This window comes from Esox lucius, chromosome 4 (assembly GCF_011004845.1).
Source record: "Esox lucius isolate fEsoLuc1 chromosome 4, fEsoLuc1.pri, whole genome shotgun sequence".
NCBI lineage: Eukaryota > Metazoa > Chordata > Actinopteri > Esociformes > Esocidae > Esox > Esox lucius.
This window is the reverse complement of record NC_047572.1, coordinates 10,022,434-10,044,616: the sequence shown is the minus strand read 5'-3', so window position 1 is coordinate 10,044,616 and position 22,183 is coordinate 10,022,434. Positions and strand designations below refer to the sequence as shown.

At 39.5% G+C, this 22,183-nt stretch overlaps 1 protein-coding gene across 2 annotated transcripts; it reads left to right on the top strand.

Annotated features, from left to right (window-relative positions):
• The first annotated feature begins 25 nt into the window (after nt 1-25).
• On the top strand, nt 26-13,072 carry dctn4 (dynactin 4). 2 transcript variants are annotated; one of them, XM_010902347.3, is made up of 14 exons: nt 26-194; nt 1,091-1,161; nt 2,580-2,758; nt 3,855-3,898; nt 5,488-5,595; nt 6,259-6,279; nt 6,832-6,905; nt 7,747-7,859; nt 8,573-8,682; nt 10,019-10,092; nt 10,199-10,253; nt 10,415-10,522; nt 11,335-11,432; nt 12,110-13,072. In XM_010902347.3, exons 1-14 carry the CDS (start codon nt 60-62, stop codon nt 12,324-12,326), a joined length of 1,407 nt encoding a protein of 468 aa, XP_010900649.1. In that variant the 5' UTR covers nt 26-59; the 3' UTR covers nt 12,327-13,072. The 2 variants fall into 2 exon arrangements, with proteins under 2 accessions (XP_010900649.1, XP_010900651.1); XM_010902349.3 differs by lacking the exon at nt 6,259-6,279 and having other exon boundaries at nt 27-194.
• Nucleotides 13,073-22,183: the final 9,111 nt, after the last annotated feature.

The following is a 22,183-nucleotide window of genomic DNA, read 5'->3' as shown; positions in this document are numbered from 1 at the left end:
GTGGCTAATCTTTAGTGTAGCTAATGTCACAAAGGTGGGTGGAACTACGAAGACGAGAGATGGCGTCTCTACTGCAACCAGAAAGGGTTCTCTACCTTGTTCATGGAGAGAAAAAGATCCGATCGCCTTTGTCTCAACTTTATTTTTGTCGTTATTGCAGTGAATTGCGTTCTTTAGAATGTGTGTCTCACGAAGTAAGTTGTCAATATTTGAATTCAAGACTACAGTGATTGTCTTCCAAGCTAGCTAGCTAGCTAATGACGTGTCAACTACAGCTACTTTAACGTTAATCAAGCTAGTTAGCTAGCGACTACAGACGGTTAGCTGTTTGGGAACAATTTGTTAATATGATCCATTGTGCTAAATAGCGATACGTTGTGTATTATTTTCTATACCACACGTCAACTAATAAATACAATCCCAATTGGTTATATTTATTATCTGTAGTACTGTACAATATTGATTGCGTTTATCCCAGCTTAAGTTATGTCCTCCTAGTTAAGCTAACAGTTGATTAGTTAGCTAGCTAGGTACCTGGTTACCATGACCGTCAGACAAACGTCCTCACAACAAAACGTTTATTTGATCGGTGTTTACCTTGACATTAACCTGATTTCTCTGTTAAGTATGCCAGATGTACTGCAGTTGAACAGCAAGCTAACAACATTTGTTGGTTAAATTATCACGTTTATAGGTTACGTTTGTTAATTATAACCAAACCTAGATAGCTGAGTTGAGTATACTAGTACTACTACTCCTACAGTACACCACGCCCTAATAATATCGCAGTTGATACATGATATTAACATGTGCAATATTGAACCGCGTTTGATAGTTCATAAATATCCTATTTAGCTACCTAGCTAACATCTATTTGGATAAGTGCAACATCAGGCAACAACTACAAGCCGTGGGAGACTCTTAACCTGAACTACGTAACGGAATTGTATTGATTATTGAAGCGTTATCACAATCGGTGAATAACATTTAATGTCTTGTCTTTTAGTAGACTTGGAGGGATATCAAAAATAAATGTAGGTGTACTCAGTTTTAACAAGTTATTTGATGCTTTGCGCTCTTTTCATTCTAGGTGGACTCACATTACTGTCCAAGCTGCTTGGAGAATATGCCTTCAGCAGAGGCAAAATTGAAAAAGAACAGGTGAGAAACTGACAGAGAATATTTCCAGTAGCCTCCCCTTCCCCAGTTTGGACTTAACACACAATGCCAAGATCATTTACAGATTTTGAAGTGATAGACTGGCACACAATCTCTTTGGCATTGTCTACCCATAAATAAAATCTAGGCAAATATGCAGAACCTCCAGGATCTATAGTCTGGAGAAATAGCCTAAAATCCAGATCCTCTGCCACACCTTCCAAAATGTCATACCAGTAAAGCGTGACAGTATTTATAAGCTCAATTAACAGAGAATGTAGGTCCTTATAACCAATATAGCCTACTAAGATAATGAACCGCTGCATTGAAATAAAAAAATACTTTTTGTGGATATAATTTGACATATGCAATGCCAGATAGTTTTTCACAAAATGTAGACATTTATATCCAAGGTAGTGATGGCTTCCTTAGGCCACATTTCATATCACCCAATACAATGCTCCTGCTGAACTCATAGATCAATGTAGGTATACCAACTCCAACCTGTCACTCACCCACTAGCCTGATGTCGGTTTTATACATTTGAATAAGCAAAAAGTAAATAATTATTCTCGTTCTACTTTAGCCCACAAAATGTATGGGAAAGTATGCTGTTTTTAACTTTTAAATTAGGTCTGTGCCTGGCCTTAAATTCATTACTTCCCTAACCAGGTCTTTCAAAATATCAAGTTTTTCTTTAGACTACCTTAGTTCCGCTGTCCACAATTGGGGTTGTCTTTTTCTGATGTTAGCCTTTTCATTTCAAGAGATGCTTAGCTAATTGTGTAGACAAGACACACATGTTTGTCGGCATGTAGTCTCCTATCCAACTTCAGTCTCCTTTCCCAATCTGATTCAATAAACTTTTAAATATTCGTAGCCAATGAACTGACAAGGAAGGCTGAGAGATGCCGGTGATGCATGAAAACTGTATTGTTTGTCGAACTCATGCAGACCCTAGTAGATCATTGACCGCAAAACATTTTGCTGGCAGAACTATGCCAACCTGACTGGTATATGGGCCCCCCAAGCTAATGAACCCGGTCAGCAGGGTTTGTGCCTTGCGGTGACATAAATGAATAATTAAACATCAGCATCACTGATGTTTCTCACTGCTTAATAGCTCCTGGCAATTAGCATTGCATGACTTCTCACTGTATCCAGCCTTGATTTTCCAGCTCTCTGTTTTGTTCAAGGATGAGGATACGCCACCAGATGAAGAAAAACTTCAGGTTCGGCATAGATGTTAAGATTAGTCTAAATATATTTATGGTAGGTCTAGGCCTAGTTTAAATGAGGATAGGTTCAGGGTTACGGTCAAGGGAAGGAATGAAACAGAGTCTGTTTTACCGCCGTATATTTTCCGCTGGGTTAAATCAACGCTTAGCTTGGTTCTAATTGCCTTCTGCTGTGTACCCAAGGTGTGCCAACTGTTTCGACTGCCCCTGTTGCATGCACACCCTGTCTACCCGGGCCACCAACATCCCCGCCCCACTGCCCGACGACCCCACCAAGACAGCCATGAAGAAGGCCTACTACCTGGCCTGTGGCTTCTGTCGCTGGACGTCCAGAGATGTGGGCATGGCTGACAAGTCTGTGGGTGAGTAGGGAGCTCTATGGGGCAAAGCCGTTCAAATAAAAATGGAAGATGATTTAAGTAAGGGGGCCTTTTTACAGTTTGCAAAAGAACCCACATGACTACATTAATTAGTTATGCTGTTTTGAATTCCTCCTTGAAAAGATTTGAGTAGGCAAAAAATATTTGTATCGAAATCAAATTTATTTTATAAAGCCCAATTTTACATCCGCAGTTGTAATTAACCTTATCTGTTTAAAAGTCTTTTCTGAAGTCGTAATCAAACGTATCATTTTTGGCCCGTTTGAGACGTCCTTGGGGAGGAGTAACGGCTAGTTCTGTACATTGGCAGGTGGTGGTATTGATAAACCTCTGGCTTTTTTTTTTTTTTCATCTCAGATTTCTCAGCATTTTGCCTCTCCAGTAAATAACGATAATGGACAAAGTTGTTGATACAACATTAACTGTATGTCAATACTGCTACACGAATGTAGCCTACAGCCCTGCTAACACCTAAACTCATGTTGACGCGTCTAAGCCAGAGCAACACGGAAACACCAAGAAACAACAAAACTTTCTCTCCTCACTGCATTCAAGCAGCCAATAGCAGCATAGTCCGATTGCGTTAAAGAAATTGTAAGAGTGATGTGTGTGTTTACAGCCACGGATATGCTGCCATACTCTGTGGGCAAGAATAGAGGGTTTCAGCGCCTTGAGTTGTTCATGCTAACAAACAGGTTGTACCCACACACTATATGAGCAAGCCAAAGCACAAGTAACCAATGGGCAACACAGTTTTTATGGGTGATAATTGTTTTCATTTAAGAAAATAGTGTTGGAATACTTGTGCTCTCATCAGGCGTTACATGACTCATATGCCTCCTGGGTTCGTGTTGCATCTTTTACCGAATAATCTGTAAACTGATCTTCAGTCACCATTGACAGTAAATTTTTGCGCTGTACCAATACCATACCAAACGTGACCCTCAAACCGCAATACATTTTCCCTAACAGGATGTCACTTTTTTTCTAGGTTTACACGTGTGTAATATGTCTGTGTAGCCTAGTTGTCTTGGGATGTTTTCTAGATGACAATTCAACTTGTGTTCTGTGTCTTCAGCCAGTGGAGGTTGGCAGGAGCCTGAGAACCCTCACACCCAGAGGGTATGTGGTCTTCCTTTGGTCTGATCTATTTTTCTCTGTCAAGTGTTGCTCACATGGTGAAAGGGGTTGTGCTTCTGTATTACTACCCCACATAATGTTGCCGCATTAATCGTTGCATAGACTCCCATTGCTGTTTTCTTTGTGTATTAACGCTACATCCTATCAGAACTGTCCTGATGCAGTGTATGACTGGTTTATTGGCTCATTTTGTCCTGTGTTTGGCAACTATTGAGGCACAATATGCCAAATATGATCAGATGAAATTACATCGATACAGCTGTAGTCATAATATAACAACTATTGATACAGCTCTAGTCATAATATAACGACCATCGATACAGCTGTAGTCATAATATAACGACTATCGATACAGCTGTAGTCATAATATAACGACTATCGATACAACTGTAGTCATAATGGAACGGCTATCGATACAGCTGTAGTCATAATGGAACGACTATCGATACAGCTGTAGTCATAATGGAACGACTATCGATACAGCTGTAGTCATAATATAACGACTATCGATACAGCTGTAGTCATAATGGAACGGCTATCGATACAGCTGTAGTCATAATGGAACGGCTATCGATACAGCTGTAGTCATAATGGAACGGCTATCGATACAGCTGTAGTCATAATGGAACGGCTATCGATACAGCTGTAGTCATAATGGAACGGCTATCGATACAGCTGTAGTCATAATGGAACGGCTATAGTTACAGCTGTAGTCATAATGGAACGGCTATAGTTACAGCTGTAGTCATAATGGAACGGCTATAGTTACAGCTGTAGTCATAATGGAACGGCTATAGTTACAGCTGTAGTCATAATGGAACGGCTATCGATACAGCTGTAGTCATAATGGAACGGCTATCGATACAGCTGTAGTCATAATGGAACGGCTATCGATACAGCTGTAGTCATAATGGAACGGCTATCGATACAGCTGTAGTCATAATGGAACGGCTATCGATACAGCTGTAGTCATAATGGAACGGCTATCGATACAGCTGTAGTCATAATGGAACGGCTATCGATACAGCTGTAGTCATAATGGAACGGCTATCGATACAGCTGTAGTCATAATGGAACGGCTATCGATACAGCTGTAGTCATAATGGAACGGCTATCGATACAGCTGTAGTCATAATGGAACGGCTATCGATACAGCTGTAGTCATAATGGAACGGCTATCGATACAGCTGTAGTCATAATGGAACGGCTATCGATACAGCTGTAGTCATAATGGAACGGCTATCGATACAGCTGTAGTCATAATGGAACGGCTATCGATACAGCTGTAGTCATAATGGAACGGCTATCGATACAGCTGTAGTCATAATGGAATGGCTATCGATACAGCTGTAGTCATAATGGAACGGCTATCGATACAGCTGTAGTCATAATGGAACGGCTATCGATACAGCTGTAGTCATAATGGAACGGCTATCGATACAGCTGTAGTCATAATGGAACGGCTATAGATACAGCTGTAGTAATAGTATTCCGTACACTTGATTCATTGTCTTTTCTGTAAGAATACCAAGTTGACTGTTTGAATCATGCTGTCTGCTATCTTCCTGCAGATAAATAAACTCATAGAGTATTACCAGCAGCTGGCACAGAGAGAGAAACTGGAGAGAGACCGGAAGAAGCTGGCAAGGAGAAGACCCTTTATGCCCCTGGCTTTCTCGGTATGCATACCTTTCAAACACACACAAACACACTGGCATCCACACATTTTTCAAACACACACCCCTACACACAGATACGTCAGACATTCACACATGGTCAGGCAGATGGTTGACACTAAGCGTTGATGCTTTTCTCCAGAGCGGGAGCTTGTTTGACTGTTATACAAAAAATAACCGCATCCCAGTTCTCACCTTTCAAAAAGGGATACTTGGACATTGTCAAAGCTGCAAAGATGCTTTTAATCTTTAGTTTTTCTTCTTGTCATTGTTACTGCTGTGCTATTAACTGTGCTGGTGGCGGGATCTCGAATGAACCAGGCAACTGTTTTTCAGAATAATTTATTCATATTCAGCATTTTCATCTAGTATATTCTTGACAGAAATTGAGTGCATGCATTCTTTGTGTTCGGTAGGAGAATGATTTCTATTGAACCTAGGGCATACTGGAACATGAATTTCAGCCCCTGTGGTGATTGAGAAGTTGTGTGTTCTGTCTACAGCGACAGCTGATGCATTCCTGTTGCTGCTGCATGATGTCGCCAACGACCTGCCACTAAATGTTCGCTTTACTGCTTTGGTTTCACATGATTCTTTCTTCTTGTCTTTTTTTTTTCCTTTGCTTGTGCACGCTGATATTTTGGCTATTAACCCCTCCTCCCCCAGCAACACACTATTCATGTTGTGGTGAGTTGCACTTTTCACAACTTTCACATTCGCACACAGTAACACTATTTTCTCCTCAATCACTCTCACCCTTCTGTCCCCTACTCCCACTCTACACCCCTGCTCACTTTTTCTCTCACCCCCCCCCATCTGTGACTGAATGACCTCCCTGGTCACATGAATGACATTACTCAGAACACAGAAGGATCTGTTATTTTCAATGGTTGGAGGCTTGTAATACTAAAGTACAATACTGTACCAGTTTGGTGTACTTCTTGTGATGTAAAAAAAAAAAGAATGTGGCAAGAGCAGTGTTTTCTTTTCCCTCCTACTATGGACATAAAGGATTTCAACTGTATTCCTGATGTTGTTCATATTAAAAATATATATTTATTTAGATTTTAGGCATTCATGCTAGTTAAATGTCTTCTGAAATGTATTTAAAAAAAAAGAAAAGGCCTTTATTTCATTTATCAATCAACCGTATCATTGCCAGTCGTTTGTCTCCCAAATGGGGTTCTATCGGTTGGTGTCGGTGAGTTGACTATGTGTCTGTTGCTCTGCTCTGTGAAGGAAAAGTATGGTCTGGGTACCAGGCTCCAGAGAACAAGGCCTGGAGCTCCTATCACCAGTCTGGCTGGCCTCTCGTGAGTAATCTAGACCATTCAGTCAATATACTTTGTAGAAGTTTGCTCATTTTCAGTCCTACCATAAGGTGAGAACAAAATTGCATTTCCTGTCCTATAGAGTCCATTTATACTTTAGTGACTGGTGCAACAATCCCATTCCTTTACTCATGATGTACATGTTGTTCAGGAGGGCAAATCACATACAAGTGTACATTTCATAAATCCTTGCCTTGCTAATCAAACTCATTGCTCCTTGTTCAGATTCAATTGTTCAGAATCCTTGTTCTGAAGATGAAGCAAACACTCAAACTGCATGAATTGTTTCTGAAACTGATCGGTTGGTTAGACAATCCAATCCAGAATTATTTCATTGTTTGCTCAATTACATAATCTTGCCTCCTCTCTTCTTTGTCAAAACCAATTGGAGGAGAAGGTGCAAAGGGAGGAACTTTTGACTTTCTCCTCCATTGGGTTTAGAGGAGAGGGGGGCCAAGTACATAGTTGAGAAAATGTGCTTTGTAAATAATGGTAGGAATCTCAGACTGAAGTCTGAAACACAGTACGGCAATAAAGTTGACATTTGCATTAGGTTAAGTTGTGTCAATGCTCACCCACAAGGCACTTTTAGCTCTTTGTGCTGTTGATAATGAAACTGAACAATCAAAAAATCATGGACATTTTTGGAAGTACGTTATCTGTTCACTTACATCTGCATTAATGTGCATCTTGGGAAAAGAAAAGGGTTTTATTTTATATTTTGATTTTTTTTAAGTAATCTCTTTTACTGTTATGGTATTGAGAAAGATGTGGCGGTTTCAAGTATGGATTCCAGCTTTAAGGAGATTTTCTGACCTTCCAGTCTAAAGGAAGGTGAGGACCAAAAAGAGATTAACATAGAACCGGCCCAGGCCTTAGATGAGGTGGAACCACTGCCAGAAGACTGCTACACCAGACCCATTAACCTACCTGAGGGTAAGGTGCAAACACACCCATTTCCACAAATGGTTTAAAATGGTAAACATTTGCAATTAAGACTAAAATCCCCACTTCTCTGTTGTGGTATGTATTGCTTTGTAGATGGACTTTGATTTTCTTATGCATCTCCTCTAAGCCGATTGGCGCAGTTCTGTTCATGAACTGCAGGAAAAGCACCCGTTTGTTCTTGAATTGGTTGTGTATGTCATCCACTAACATTCAATAATCAACAAATTATAATAATTATGTTTTTATGCTCCTTGGAGCAAACCATACACTAAGTGTACTTAGTCTCTCCGAAGATATGAGTCATGACCCTGAAAGTCTCTAATCAGAGTCTTTCATGAGGAACAGATTGTTTATAAACTGAGTCTGTGTTCTAGATTGGTGTCTGGGAACGAGCACATTAGTCATCTTACTGCATGAATGCAGAGGGCGCTTTTACTGTTTAGAAACTGGAATTATTTTGTGTGTGTGGAGTGAGTGGGCTACAGTGCACGCAGAAGCCTGTTTGTTTTTTTATGAACAATTAAATCTAAACATCGAGACTCCGTGTTCACCCCACATTGACAGGTACTCCGGATCTGACATCGCAATTCTTGTGTTTGCATCGCTAACTGGTTAATAATAGCAATGAAGAATCTTACACGTTTGTGGTTTATTTACCTCAACTAAATGCTTTATTTTGCTTTCTTCTCTATCTCCCATAGGGACCACCCTTCGCCAGAGGCTGCTGCAGCCAGACTTCCAGCCAGCCGGAGCATCTCAGCTACATCCCAAACACAAACACCTGCTGATCAAACGCTCGCTGCGGTGCAGGGTGCGGCTCAAACTTCGTACTAGAGTATACTTGGTGTGCCTTTGGGAAGTATTCAGGCCCGTTGACTTATTCCATATTTTGTTGTGTTATAGACTTAATGTAATTGATTAAAATATATTTTTTTGCCATTGATCTGTAACCAGTACTCCATAACGACATAGTGAAAACATGTTTTGAGAAATGTATTATAAATTACCTGAAATTTCTGTGTAAGTATTCAGACCTTTTATTTAGTTCAGGTGATCTTGGGTGTGCCTCTACCAGATTTACACACCTGGATTTGGGCAGTTTCTTTTCAAGCTCTGTCAGATTTTATGGAGAGTGTTGTTAAACTGAGATCTTCAGGTCTCCCTATAGATGGATCGGGTTCAAGTCTTGGCTTTGGCTGGGCCACTCAAGAACATTCACAAACATCTCCTGAAGCCGCTACAGTGTTGTCTTGGCTGTGTGCTTCAGGTCGTTCCTTGTTTCTACTGTACATAGCTTTTGGCATTTAAACCTATTAGTTTGATTTTGGCCTCAACAGACCAATGCATCTTTTCCTCATAGTCCTTCTGGCAGCATGACATATGAAATTTATTCAGGAGAGGCTTCTGACATAAAGACCTGGCTGACAGTATAATAAAGAGATGGTTGTCCTTCTGGCAGGTTAACCAATCTTTGCAGAGAAATTCAGAAGTTCTATTAGAGTGGCCTCTGGGTTCTTGGTCACCTCCACTTGACTTTGACAGTGATTGTGCCCACTGTGCTCCTGGGGACTTTCAATGCTTCAGCAATAGTTTTTTTTCTATGCCTCGACATGTTTCTATCTCTGTTATCTACGGAGAGTTCCTTGGACTTCACAGTTTAGTTTTTGCTGTATCATGCACTCTGTGGGACCTATTATATAGATGTGTATGCCTTTGTAAGTCTAATCAGTTGAACTTGTCACAGGTGGACCTCAGTCAAGTTGTAGCGACATCTCAAGGATGATCGAGGGACTGATAATGCATCTGAGCTCAATTAAGATTATCTTGGCAAAAGGTCTATAATGCTCATGTAAATGAGAAGTTATTTCTGTCAATTAGATGGCACAAATTTCCATAGAAAAATATTACGGCTATATTGTGGACATTCATTTTCATGAATTGTAAATGATTTCTTTTGCAACCAAATGTGGAGAATGTGAAAGGGTCTGAATGCCTTCCACTCTATATGGCACTTCAGTTATCTGCTGCTACTTGAGTATTTAGAGGTGTTCATCAATCACCCTATTGAGATTGCCAAGTTCCTCCAAAAATGTGCTGTTTTTAAACTTGCCATTTATGGCAATCATGTTATTGTTTTCTTTCCTCAGAAATGTGAGCACAATCTGAGCAAGCCAGAATTCAACCCAACCTCTATAAAGTTCAAAATTCAGCTGGTGGCTGTGTAAGTATTGTTTATGAACCTACACTTCGAAATGTGTCCATGGCAAAATAAAGACAGTCTTGTTTAATCAGGTGTGTATTGATCATGTTCATTTTCCTTCCTACAGGAGTTACATCCCTGAAGTGAGAATAATGTCCATTCCAAACCTGCGCTTCCAGAAGGTAAGTAATTTAACTACTACAAAACAGGTTTCTCAAAAGCAAGAGGCTATGGTTTCAACTGTACCATTTTTCAGATGTTATGTCTTTTGCCTATTTTAGAGCATCTTACAGATGTTACATAGTTGGCCTGTGTACTAATGTAACGTGGTCTGTTGCTGTAGGAGAGCCAGGTGCTGCTCACCTTGACAAACCCTGTGGAGAATATTACTCATGTCACCCTAGTGGCTTGTGAGGAGGGAGACCCAGAAGACATCAACAGCACTGCCAAGGTACTGCTGACCTCGCACCACTGGCACTTGACCCCTGTACACTTAATAACCATGGATAAAAAAAAAAAACTCAGCCCCTCATTGACCCCTCATAGCACACGTTCATTCAAAGCCCTCTTGGTGTGTCTTTATCTCAGAAATGGGTTCAGAAAAATGCAACTGCATCCCAAGGTTAGGTTTTTAAGAGACTGAGGCAGGTTGTCCTTTACCTTTTTACATGGCTTCTGCTCTTTTCATATTTCTTTAGATCCTCAGTTCCTGCCAGTGACAAGTTATGGCGTACACATAACATAATGCTGTCACAATACTTGAATACAAATGGATCGATAAACATTGGATTTGATCCATTACTGGCATGTTAGACAAAATCAAAGGAGGGAGCTTGTTTAAAAAAACTCCTGACTGTGAGTTCAGAAACACAAACAGACTGTATCCATCTTCCAGTATTCTAGTAGCGTCATGTTGTGGGTATGCTTGTCATTTGCAGGGACTGAGTGGCAAAGGTAAAGGACAACCTGCTTCATTCATCTAAAAAAGCTAACCTAAACTCTATCTTAGGGTTTTCTCTTTCACTTTACCAAAGATGTTATGTCAAAGACGCACCAGATTTGCTTTCCCAAGGGGGATGCAGGTTTCTGATGGGATCAGCCTCATTCAACGAGTTTGAGCACGTTGGCCTATGAATGTTCAAAGACCATATGGTTGTTGTGGGTGTTTTCGCCAACCATTAACTCTGGCGATTGAAGACATGAGAATTCTGTGCTGGGTGTGTGCAGGATCTTCACCAGTCCCAGTAAACGTGTTGTTTTTAGGTGATGGTGCCCATTAAGGAGTTGGTTCTCGCAGGGAAGGATGCTGCAGCAGAATACGACGAGCTGGCTGAACCCCAGGACTTCCAAGATGACCCAGAGTAAGACACACACTTACCTTAAGCAGCAAAATAATAGTTTTATATATTATTTTAGACCTGAAATTTTTTTCCAGAAGTACTATTGAGTTGACAAAAGTATGTATTACAACATCTGTGGCATTGTGCTGTGTGATGGAACTGCACATTTTAGAGGGCCTTTTATTGTGGCCAGCTTAAGGCACACCTATGCAATAATCATGCTGTCCAATCAGCATCTTGATATGCCACACCTGTGAGGTGGATGGATTATCTCGGCAAAGGGGAAGTGCTCACTAACACAGATTTAGACAGATTTGTGAACAATATTTGAGAGAAATAGGCCTTTTGTGTACGTCGAGTATGTTTAGTTCAGCTCATGATAAATGGGGGCAAAAACAAAAGTGTTGCGTTCATGATTTTGTTCTGTGTAGAATTATTTTCGAATGTCAGCAGTAGTTTGTGCATGCATGACTATTTGAGTAGCGTAAAATATTGTGGATCCATGGACGTGGTTGAAAACTCCACACATGGGGGGTGAGATTTCATTAAAGCCCCATTGCCTAGAGTGGTCCATCGGTGTGGTACGATAGAAGTGTGCTCTGCTTGGTTACGAAGGATAAAAACACTCCTGTCACCAAATCCTTTTGTGTGTGTAAATATAAAAATAAATAATGTGTCCATTTTCTTCCCTCTTCCAGCGTGGTGGCATTCAGGAAATCCAATAAGATTGGTTTCTTCATCAAGGTGGTGCCTCAGCGCGAGGGGCTTGGCGATGTCACAGTGTCCTTTAAGATCCGCCACGACTTCCGCAACCTGGCGGCTCCCATCAGGCCAAGCGAGGAGGGCGACGCCTCAACCGAAGCCATCTGGCTCACGCACCACGTAGAGCTCAACCTGGGGCCGCTCGCACCGTGATGACACAACGCATGCCAAGAAATGTGGTGTACACACACAAGTGATACACCTATATACAACATACACCCACTGCCCATACACGTAATCACATCTCTCTACACACACATTTTACTTACGCACTTCTCTGTACCCCCAAGCAGCTCCAGAGGTCCTTTCCTGCTTTGCTCTTTAACTTAGGCATTATATTCTTCATCATTGACCTTTACGTATGAAGAGTATTAACCCGCATGAGAAAAACAGCTGTCTACTAATAAATGTCTCATTGGCAATGTAATTTAGTGTTCTCCACTCTGGTTTGAAGGCAGAGTGAAATGGAGTTACTTGTTGCTTTTCCCAAAGTAAACTAACTTGACCATATCCGTTGTCCAAAATAGTGCACTAAATAGGTATTAAGTTAATGTTTGGGATGTGAACTATAAATGGTTATTTTGCTATTGTTTTCATCTAGTCAGTCTATTATTCTATTAGCAGTATAGGGTAGTAAGACCTGTAAATGTCTATTTGTCTCCGAAATGTTCAGGAGCAGTTCATTCTATTACTTAAAAACACTATCAATCATCGATTGTAATGTAATATGAAGTTTATTGAATAAAGGGTTTTCAGCTGAAGATGCATACAGAAGTCACGGATAACTGGATCACATTTTGCTGGCAAATTTTTTTTTTTCTGTGGAAAATTCTGCCTTTGTTTGTTAGACAAAGAAACACAGTAAATAAACCCTGGCTAATAAAATGTCCCAAAAATTACTTTGCTTTTGATTGTTTTGTGTTTTATAAAAGACATGGTGTTCAACCAACGTGACATGTAATGTAAACTTTTGGAAGAAAAGGCTGGGTTAACCCTTCACAGATGATGTTGATTTATTTAAATTTTACCTAGTCAATAAATTGAAAACCAAAGGTTAATTTCAATCTAGGTGTGTTAGTGCAAGAACACTCAAATGGATGACAACTCCAATGGATGACAATGCAAATCAAGTATGAGCTTTCAGAGGGACTAGTGTTATGTACTGTACCTACAGTACTATGGAGGGTTTCTGGTGAAATAGCAGACTTTGAAAAGTGAGCTGCGGTAGAAGGGAGATTTGTCTTGTAAATTGATATCCAGTCTGGCTTCGTATGTAGAAAGAGTCAGTTGACCGGAGTGTCAAGTTCACATTGAGGAGTGTTGTAGGGGATGCTGAGGTCATTTTTATCAGGGTATACTTGGCAGCGTGTGTGAAGGATGCATTTTTTGGAACAGGAAGCCAATTGTGAACATGTTTTTTGATGCTGGATATGGGTATTGAATGAGTGAGCAGTCTAGCCACATTATCTGCAGGTGTTGACATACTCTTATTGACCCATTCAGAATGATGTTTTGAGGTTGACTTCAATAAGAGGCAATGCTTTTGTTCTTTAATTGTGGATGAGTAGGTGGACATCAACTGGGGCATGCTTCAATGATTATAAAGCTATGTTGTGGGTCGGTTAGCACAGTGTTTAATTAAGGGGTAATTGTAATCAGGGCAGGGTCATCAGCAGTAACTGCAACATTTCTAATATACACAATATGCAGGGTATGTAAGGTGCTTGAAATATTCTAAAAATGTTTGCATTTTAATGTGGTGTTGGAATTGTATATAAACTGCTTGAAAAAGGTGCTGGCATTTTGTTAATGCAAGTTAGCAAAATAAGAATAACTTTCATAATACATTTGCCTGCAATCTGATTAAAATGATTTTACCTTGGAAAGAGATTTGTTAAGCATGTAGGAAATGGCTGCTGAAAAACTACATGCAGAAGCTGCGAATGCAAAAAAACGAAGGTAACAACGATTATTTTTGCTCGGTATAAGGGGCGGGGTTAAACAAATTGCGCAGAGCTGGTGTCACTTTGTGATTATGAAGAGACACCTTCATATATTCCACCAAAGAGGTGGGGGACTCGAGTCACATGACTTGACTCGAGTCACAATTTTCAGGACTTGTGACTTGCTTGATTAAAGTATCAAAATGACTTGACTTGACTTTGACTTGAGAACAAGTTACTTGAGACTTGACTTGACTTGAAGTGGAAGACTCGACAATGACTTGAACTTATAATAAACAAACAGCAATACAATTATTTTATATGTTGTGACATCAGCACCACTAATCAGCGTATGTGCCTTTAACGATTCACAATTCAAACCGCGCCAAACATGGCAGACAGTAACGTTAGTCGAGCTCCACAAATAGTATCGTTTGGATACAAGGACTTTGAACTGGACCGTGAATAAAAAAAGATTTGCCAGATGCTAAATATGCAAAAACGTCAAATTTCATTCGTCATTTAAGAACCACAAGGAAAGGTAAGAAAGTAATCTCTTTATATTCAGTTTCACTAAGATCTATAACGATTAAGTTACTAATGTAATTAATTAATATTTTGTTTGTCATAATTTGGCCTTGGTTCCATATTATGTTTGTTTTTTTCTTGTTAGAAATGTGACCATTATCATTACTGAATACGTCTGGTAAATATTTGACTATAACAGTGGCATAGCCTGAATTTTAATGTTAATGGGCATCTTAAAATGAGCGGGCATGTATATTATTACACGTAGGCTATAATGTCTGTATTAAATGTGCGCATTTTCAAGTGTTTGTGGACTGCGCGTGGAAACTAAAAAGCATTGTGCTTACACCATAACAGTTAACTTTACTGCATGAAAGGCTAACATGGAGGCGCCGATGTGATTACTAGCACCTAAACATTTCGAAGAGTTTTATTTTTTTACTCATACAGACAAGAATAATTACAGCGTAATTACATATTAGGCAGTTTTTCAGTCACAATAATTAGTTTATAAGGTTGTTATTATTAGCCCTTATTACATGGATTGGCTGAATTCCAGTGCAGAACGCGTGTTATTTCTTGATAACAGACCGTTGCCATGAAAAATAGTGCGTTGCTATAGACGCAGCAGGATTCTAACCAGAGACGGAACGGTATTTGATTTTGAAATCGCGCTTCGCACCGAGCGCACGTCAGAAACAGAGGACAGTGTGTGTGTGTTCATCTCTTCAGTACTGTGACTTGACTTGACTTGAAACTTATAAGGACTGGACTTGACTTGCTTAGGGTGAACCCTTGACTTGACTTGACTTGCTTGATTTATCTGAACTGTGACTTGAGACTTGACTCGAGACTTGATGGTTAAGACTTGAGACTTGCTTGGACTTGACCATGTGTGACTTGTCCCCATCTCTGCGATTTAGGTCCGGTTTCGCAGACACAGATTAAGCCTAGTCTAGGAGTAAAAAGTCTAGTTCCAAAGTAAACTTAATTGAGATATTTTTTTTGTCCTAGACTAGGTTTAATCTGTGTCTGTGAGCCGTCTTTTAACGTTAAAGCTAAATTTGAAAATCATTATCGGATTAATTAACTTCCGTTACATTAACTCAAGTCCGCAAACCCAAAAATGTCATAAATATATTCTACTTTTAAAACCCTATAAAGTATAAGATTTTTTTTTGTTTCAATCCGCAGTGGGAAAAGACAAAATCCAATGCTTGCTTTGCTTTGTATTTCTCTGCAATAAGACTTGGCTTCAGTATGGTCAAGAGTGGGGGAAAAAGACTCGGGAACCCTGATATTACTTGCTAGCAGCTATTTGTGTGTTGTAAACATTATCTGTGATTGGCCAACAGAGAATGGCTCTCTTATCTGGATATCATATGGATTGGTTATTCATTGTTATTGCTGGGGCGAGACCTTCCAAGAATGTAGTAACTTCAACGTCATCTACGTTGCCTTGCCTTGACGTACAGTAAAGTCCAGAAATAATTGGACACGTAGGTTTTGTTATTTTGGCTGTTTACCAAACTATATTCACGTTACAGTTAAATAATGAATATGGGCTTAAAGTGCAGTCTCAGCTATAATTTGAGTGTATTCACAACCAAATTGGAGGAAGGGTTTAGGAATTACAGCTCTTTTGTAGCCCCCTCTTTTTCAAGGGACCAAAAGTAATTGGACAATTTACTCAAAAGCTGTTTCATGGCCAGGTGTGGGCTATTTCTTCATTATTTCTTCAATTACAGGGGCATCTGAAAATGTTTTAATATTGTGGGAAAGGTCCAATCACAAAGTGACACCTTCACATATTCTAGATTCATTACACGTAAAGTGAAACATTTTAAGACTTTTTTGTTTCAATCTTTATGATTACGGCTTACAGCTCATGGAAAATAAAGATCCAGTGTCTCAAAATATTAGAATAAAAAATTTACAATACAGAAGTGCCAACCTGAGAAGAGCTCTAATCAGCCAATTCCCTGATCCTTCAGTACACACAACCACAATCACAGGAAGACTGCTGACTTGACAGTTGTCCAGAAGACACTCATTGACTCCCTCCACGAGGAGGGTAAACCACAGAAGGTCATTGCTGAAAGTACTGGCTGTTCGAAAATGTGCTGTATCAAAGCATATTCACGGAAAGTTGACTGGAAAGGAAAGGTGTGGTAGGAAAAGGTGCACAAGCAACAGAGATGATCGCAGCCTTGAGAGGATTGTCTAGCAAAGCTGATTCAAGAACTTGGGGAAGTTTCACAAGGAGTTGACTGAGGCTGGAGTCAGTTCATCAAGAGCCACCACGCACAGACGTGTCCAGGAAATGGGCTACAAGTGTTGCATTCCTAGTGTCAAGCCACTCCTGAACCAGAGGCAACATCAGATATGTCTTACTTGGGCAAAGGAGAAAAATAACTGGACCAAAGTCCTCTCTTCAGATTAAAGTAAATTTTGCATTTCATTTGGAAATCAAGTTCCAGAGTCTGGAGGAAGAGTGGAGAGGCACAGAATCCAAGTTGCTTGAGGTCCAGTGGGAAGTTTCCACTGTCAGTGATGATTAGGGGTGCCATGTCATCTGTTGGTGTTGGTCCACTGTTTTATCAAGTCCAGAGTCAATGCAGCCGTCGACCAGGAGATTTTAAAGCACGTCATGCTTCCATCTGCTGACAAGCTTTATGGAGATGCTGATTTTCTTTTCCAGCAGGACTTGGCACCTGCCCACAGTGCCAAAATGACTGGTAACTGGTCTGGTGCCCATGGTATTACTGTGCTTGATTGGCCAGACAACTTGCCTGACCTGAACCCCATAGAGAATCGATGGGGTATTGTCAAGAGGAAAATGAGATACACCAGACCCAACAACACAGGCCGCTATCAATGCAACCTGGGCTTCCAGCAATGCCACAGGCTGATTGTCTCCATGACACGCCGCATTGATGCAGTAATTCATACAAAAGCATGTGTTTTGAGTTAATTTACTGACTAGAGCTCTTCTTGGGTCAACATTTCTGTATTATACATTTTTATTCTAATATTTTGAGGTACTGGATTTTTGGTAGCAGAAACTATAGGAGTGAAACAAGAACATTGTGAGCTCTGCAACACAAAAAGGCCTGGATGTCCATGGAAGACAACAGTGGTGGATCGTAGGATCCTTTCCATGGTTAAGAAAAATGCCTTCACAACATCCAGCCAAGTGAAGAACACTCTCCAGGAGGTAGGCATATCATTATCCAAGTCTACCATTAGAGCAAATACTGAGGATTCTGAGGCAAATCATTTATAAGCATCAAGAATAGAATGGCCAGATTTAGCCAAAAATCATCTAAAAAAGCCAGCCCAGTTCTGGAACAACATCATCTGTAAAACACGGTGGAGGCAGTGTGATGGCATGGGCATATGTGGCTTCCAATGGCACTGGGATGCCATTGATGATGTGACAAAAGACAGAAGCAGCCGAATTCTTAAGTGTATAGGGATATATTGTCTGCTCAGATTCAGCCAAATTCAGCGAAGTTGATTGAATGGCGCTTTACTTTATGGATGGACAATGACCCAAAACCCAGGAGTTTTTGAAGGCAAAGAAGTGGAATATTCTGCAATGGCCGAGTAAATCACCTGATTTCAACCCAATCAAGCATGCATTTCACTTGCTGAAGACAAAATTTAAGGCAGAAGGACCCACGAACAAACAACAACTAAAGACAGCTGCAGTAAAGGCCAGGCAAAGCATCACAAAGGAGGAAACCCAGCATTTGGAGATGTCTATGCGTTCCAGTCATTGCCTGCAAAGGATTCTCGAAGTATTAAAGAATAAAATTTTAATGATGATTGTGTTAATTTGTCCAATTGCATTTGAGCCGTTGAAATAAGAGGACTGTGTATGAAGATTAATGCAATTCCTAAACGTTTAATATGATATTTTTGTTCAACCCCTTGAATTAAAGCTGAATGTCTGCACCTCAATTGAATCTTGCTAGTTTAATTTAAAATCCGTTGTTGTGGCGTATAGTGACAAAATTATGAAAATTGTGTCAGTGTCCAAATATTTCCGGACCTAAATGTAAAAGGACAAATGTTATGTAATTTAACTTAGTCAGGAATCCAACAGAAAATATACATGCAATCCCTTAAAAATACCACAAAAAATTATTATTTTCTATGTTCTGCACTTGGTTATAAGTTTTTTAATATTTTATTCCGTTGTTTTTTTACCATGACATTTTTTACGATATAACTGATTAATGGTTATCGAAATAAACTTTTGGTGAGAGGATTAACGGTTAAAGGAGTTAGCTTTTTGAATAACTGTGCCCAGCTATGATTGTGGGGTTGCAGCACTATTCGAATGAGTCTGTGATATTTTGTGTGCACTTGTAAAATCCCCCTGTCATGTTATCACCCATTCCTAACCTTGCATGAATACTGTTTTGGGAAATTCGGACCCTGAGTGGCTCGTCTGTGGGCGTGTTTGTGGCTTGCCCGCACCCTAATAGCAAGTTTATTCTCCCTCATCTGTGCTGCTCTTAACGACGTGTGAGAGTGTGTCAGCTGGGGTAAGGCTCTTCCCAAGAACTTGAGAGACAGTGAATGACTACCTCATCCTGGATCCTTATAATCCAATGCTTAGTAAAACTTTCCAAAGCAAAGTGTGGTCCAATGAAAGTCCTGGAATCACTCACAGCCCCAGGTCAGAGCTAACACATTGTTTTCAACTTGAGCTATTTGTTGTTTAATGGCTGTCAGCCATCGGGATGCATACGTCACTGTTTACCTCTCGACTGTTTTTGACTCATCACCGCAGATCATCGCAGATCTTCAACTCTTTGTTAGGATTGTACGGTGTCCGCACAGGTGTGGATGAGTTCTTCCTTTAAACAATGGAACGCTTTCACCTGCTCCAAGTGAAAAGTACCAGATGATGATCTGTGGTACTCTAACTGCATTTAATTTCAGTTTAGACAAGTGAACTCCCATTTTCAGTTTGGGGCAAAATGTCAGTAAATGTTTATTGTAGAAATATCGAACTATAGACAAGCGGACAAATGGCCAACCAAAATCATAAATGATAATATGACACATTTGTAGTGATGAATTCAGCCTGAGCTGAATTAAAATGGTTTATTACATTTGTTCAGATGGCATTAATACCTTTTCAAGTGATTTTCTTTACAATTACATGGACATGTTTTTTTTAAAAAACAAAATACCATATGCAAAACTGAACCAGTACTAATCACCAAAAACAACAATAAACGAGAATATTGCTTAGCCTACATCCCAAGCTGAAATCAGCATATCATAGCCATTTCATCAGTTTTTTCTGAGAGCCGGGATAGTAGTTTTCCTGGTTATTATAAACAAGATCACATAGAACAATACTCAAAGAATCTGGAATTATAACCTATTTTAAAATGTGGTGGAAGTGTTGCAGTTCTCCTTCATCACTTGGTGCATGTTAGCAGTGTCACCACCAGAAGGTGCCGTGCCGCCATTTTTTAAATGGTGTAATAGGATATTTTGTCCTGTTGATGCCAGCATTGAATCACTGTCAGTTGCTGGTTTGCCCAAACAAATAAAATCTAACTTTGTTTACCCAGCACCTTTCATACATTTAAGTGCATTTCACAGCATCTTTCAAACAAAAAAGCATAAAAGCCTAATATTTTGTAACAAAGTCAACATATAGCATGACTAATAAGTATTATGACAAAACATTATTAAAATCAATGCAAGATAATGATAAATAAGACAAATGAGTCAATAAGAAGTACAACTAATAAAGTTTAATCTGTGTCTGTGTGCCTTGAAATGTCCTCTGGAAATATAATAATTTTATGGCAGGCTGAGAAAGACAGTTTACCCAAATCTGTCCCTATTAAGCAGATCAAATATGTCCACATTTAGCAGATGAAATCTGTCCACATTAAGCTGATAAGCTCTCTCCACATGAAACAGATCAGATCTGTTCAAGAAAAATTGGTATGTTTCTCCCTCTAGCATCTAAAAGGGGAATAGCTGAAACAATGTATATACAACTTTAGTTAGCCTTAGTGGTTAACTATATAATATCTATCTAGCTACAACATTTTGTTTCAAATTAGATGTTTACAGTCTGCCATGCTTGTAGTTTAATGATTAAACTGTGGATACACACTTTTTGTGTAGTTACTTTACCCAGGGTAAGTGTGCAGGATAGAGACAGAGCTTCCTATATTTAGTTTAGGAGCTAACAAGATAACCGGTAACTTGTTATTCTTTCAAATTCTAGAACTCACTGTACATATTATTATTTAGACTGTTACTCCTCCCACAGCTTTTAAGCTAGAGACACCATTTAAATTTTATAATGTACAAAATAATAGAGTGCTGTAATAGAGTGCTTTTTATATGTTTTGTAATTACACCTTTATTTAACCAGGTAAGTTGTTTGAGAACCAATTAGAATTTCCAATGACAACATGGCCAAAGGTAAGACAGTGCAAGACAACACAAAGTAACATGTATTACTCAAAATAATCTATATACAATGTAAGAAAAGAGGTCAATAAATTACATCAACAAATTATAATGTGTGGTAAATGTATTGTGTCGTCAAGTGTACTTTGAAAGTCTCGTTAAATGCAGCTGCAAAAACCAGCAATAGCTATGATGATAGTCTCTCATGAGGACCACCACAGGAAAAGAAGACCCAGAGTTCCCTCTGCTGCAGTGGATAGGTTCATTGGAGTTAGCAGCCTCAGAAATTGGCAGCTAACTGCACCTCAGATTGCATGGCTACTACAGCATTTGGCAGCAGTACAACATCCTATCTGGTTTGCGCTTAGTGACACTATCATTTGTTTTTCAACAATACAATGACCCAAAACAAACCTCCATGCTCTGTTTGGGCTATTTGACCAAGAAGGAGAGCAAGAGTGCTGAATCAGATGACCTGGCCACCACAATCACCAAAACTCAATCCACCCGAGATCGTTTGGTATGTTCTAGACCAAAGAGTAAAGGAAAAGCAGTCAAAAAGTGCTAATCATAAGTACTTTTGATGTCATCGCTGGTATTATACAATGTGGAAAATGATTAAATTAAAGAAATACCCTTGAATGAGTATGTGTTTTGACTGGTACTATATACAGCACATTCTTCTTTCCTTTCCAAAAAAGTCGAAAAGGAAGGTTTTGAGAAAGGAACAGAAGCGTTCAGTTTGCATTGGTCCCTTCATTTAACCCTTCTGTTCCTGATATTTTTGGAAAGGAAAGAAAAAGTTGCAGTGGTCCCTTAATTTTTTATGTGACTACTGAACACATAAAAATACAATAAACAGAGATTTATACCGAAATCATGTGTGGTTTTCTTTTTTCATCTCTTCTTCAAGAGAAGAAAGCAACATCAGAAAATATATGTAAAAAGTGTAAAATAAATCATTTCTCTACATCCCATAACGAACAGAAGATTATTGAGCATGTATGAATGCTTTCCTAGCAATCCTCCCAATCTGACATAAGTATTTCAGAGCACAGTTCCTCTTCCCATTTAGCTTTC

Bases quoted from the DNA above. Each gene is read 5' to 3' on its own strand.
- dctn4 (XM_010902347.3), top strand. From the start codon at position 60: ATGGCGTCTCTACTGCAACCAGAAAGGGTTCTCTACCTTGTTCATGGA. The intron at 195-1,090 runs GTAAGTTGTCAA...TTTTCATTCTAG, and splicing joins TAGAATGTGTGTCTCACGAA to GTGGACTCACATTACTGTCC. The intron at 7,860-8,572 runs GTAAGGTGCAAA...TATCTCCCATAG, and splicing joins ACCCATTAACCTACCTGAGG to GGACCACCCTTCGCCAGAGG.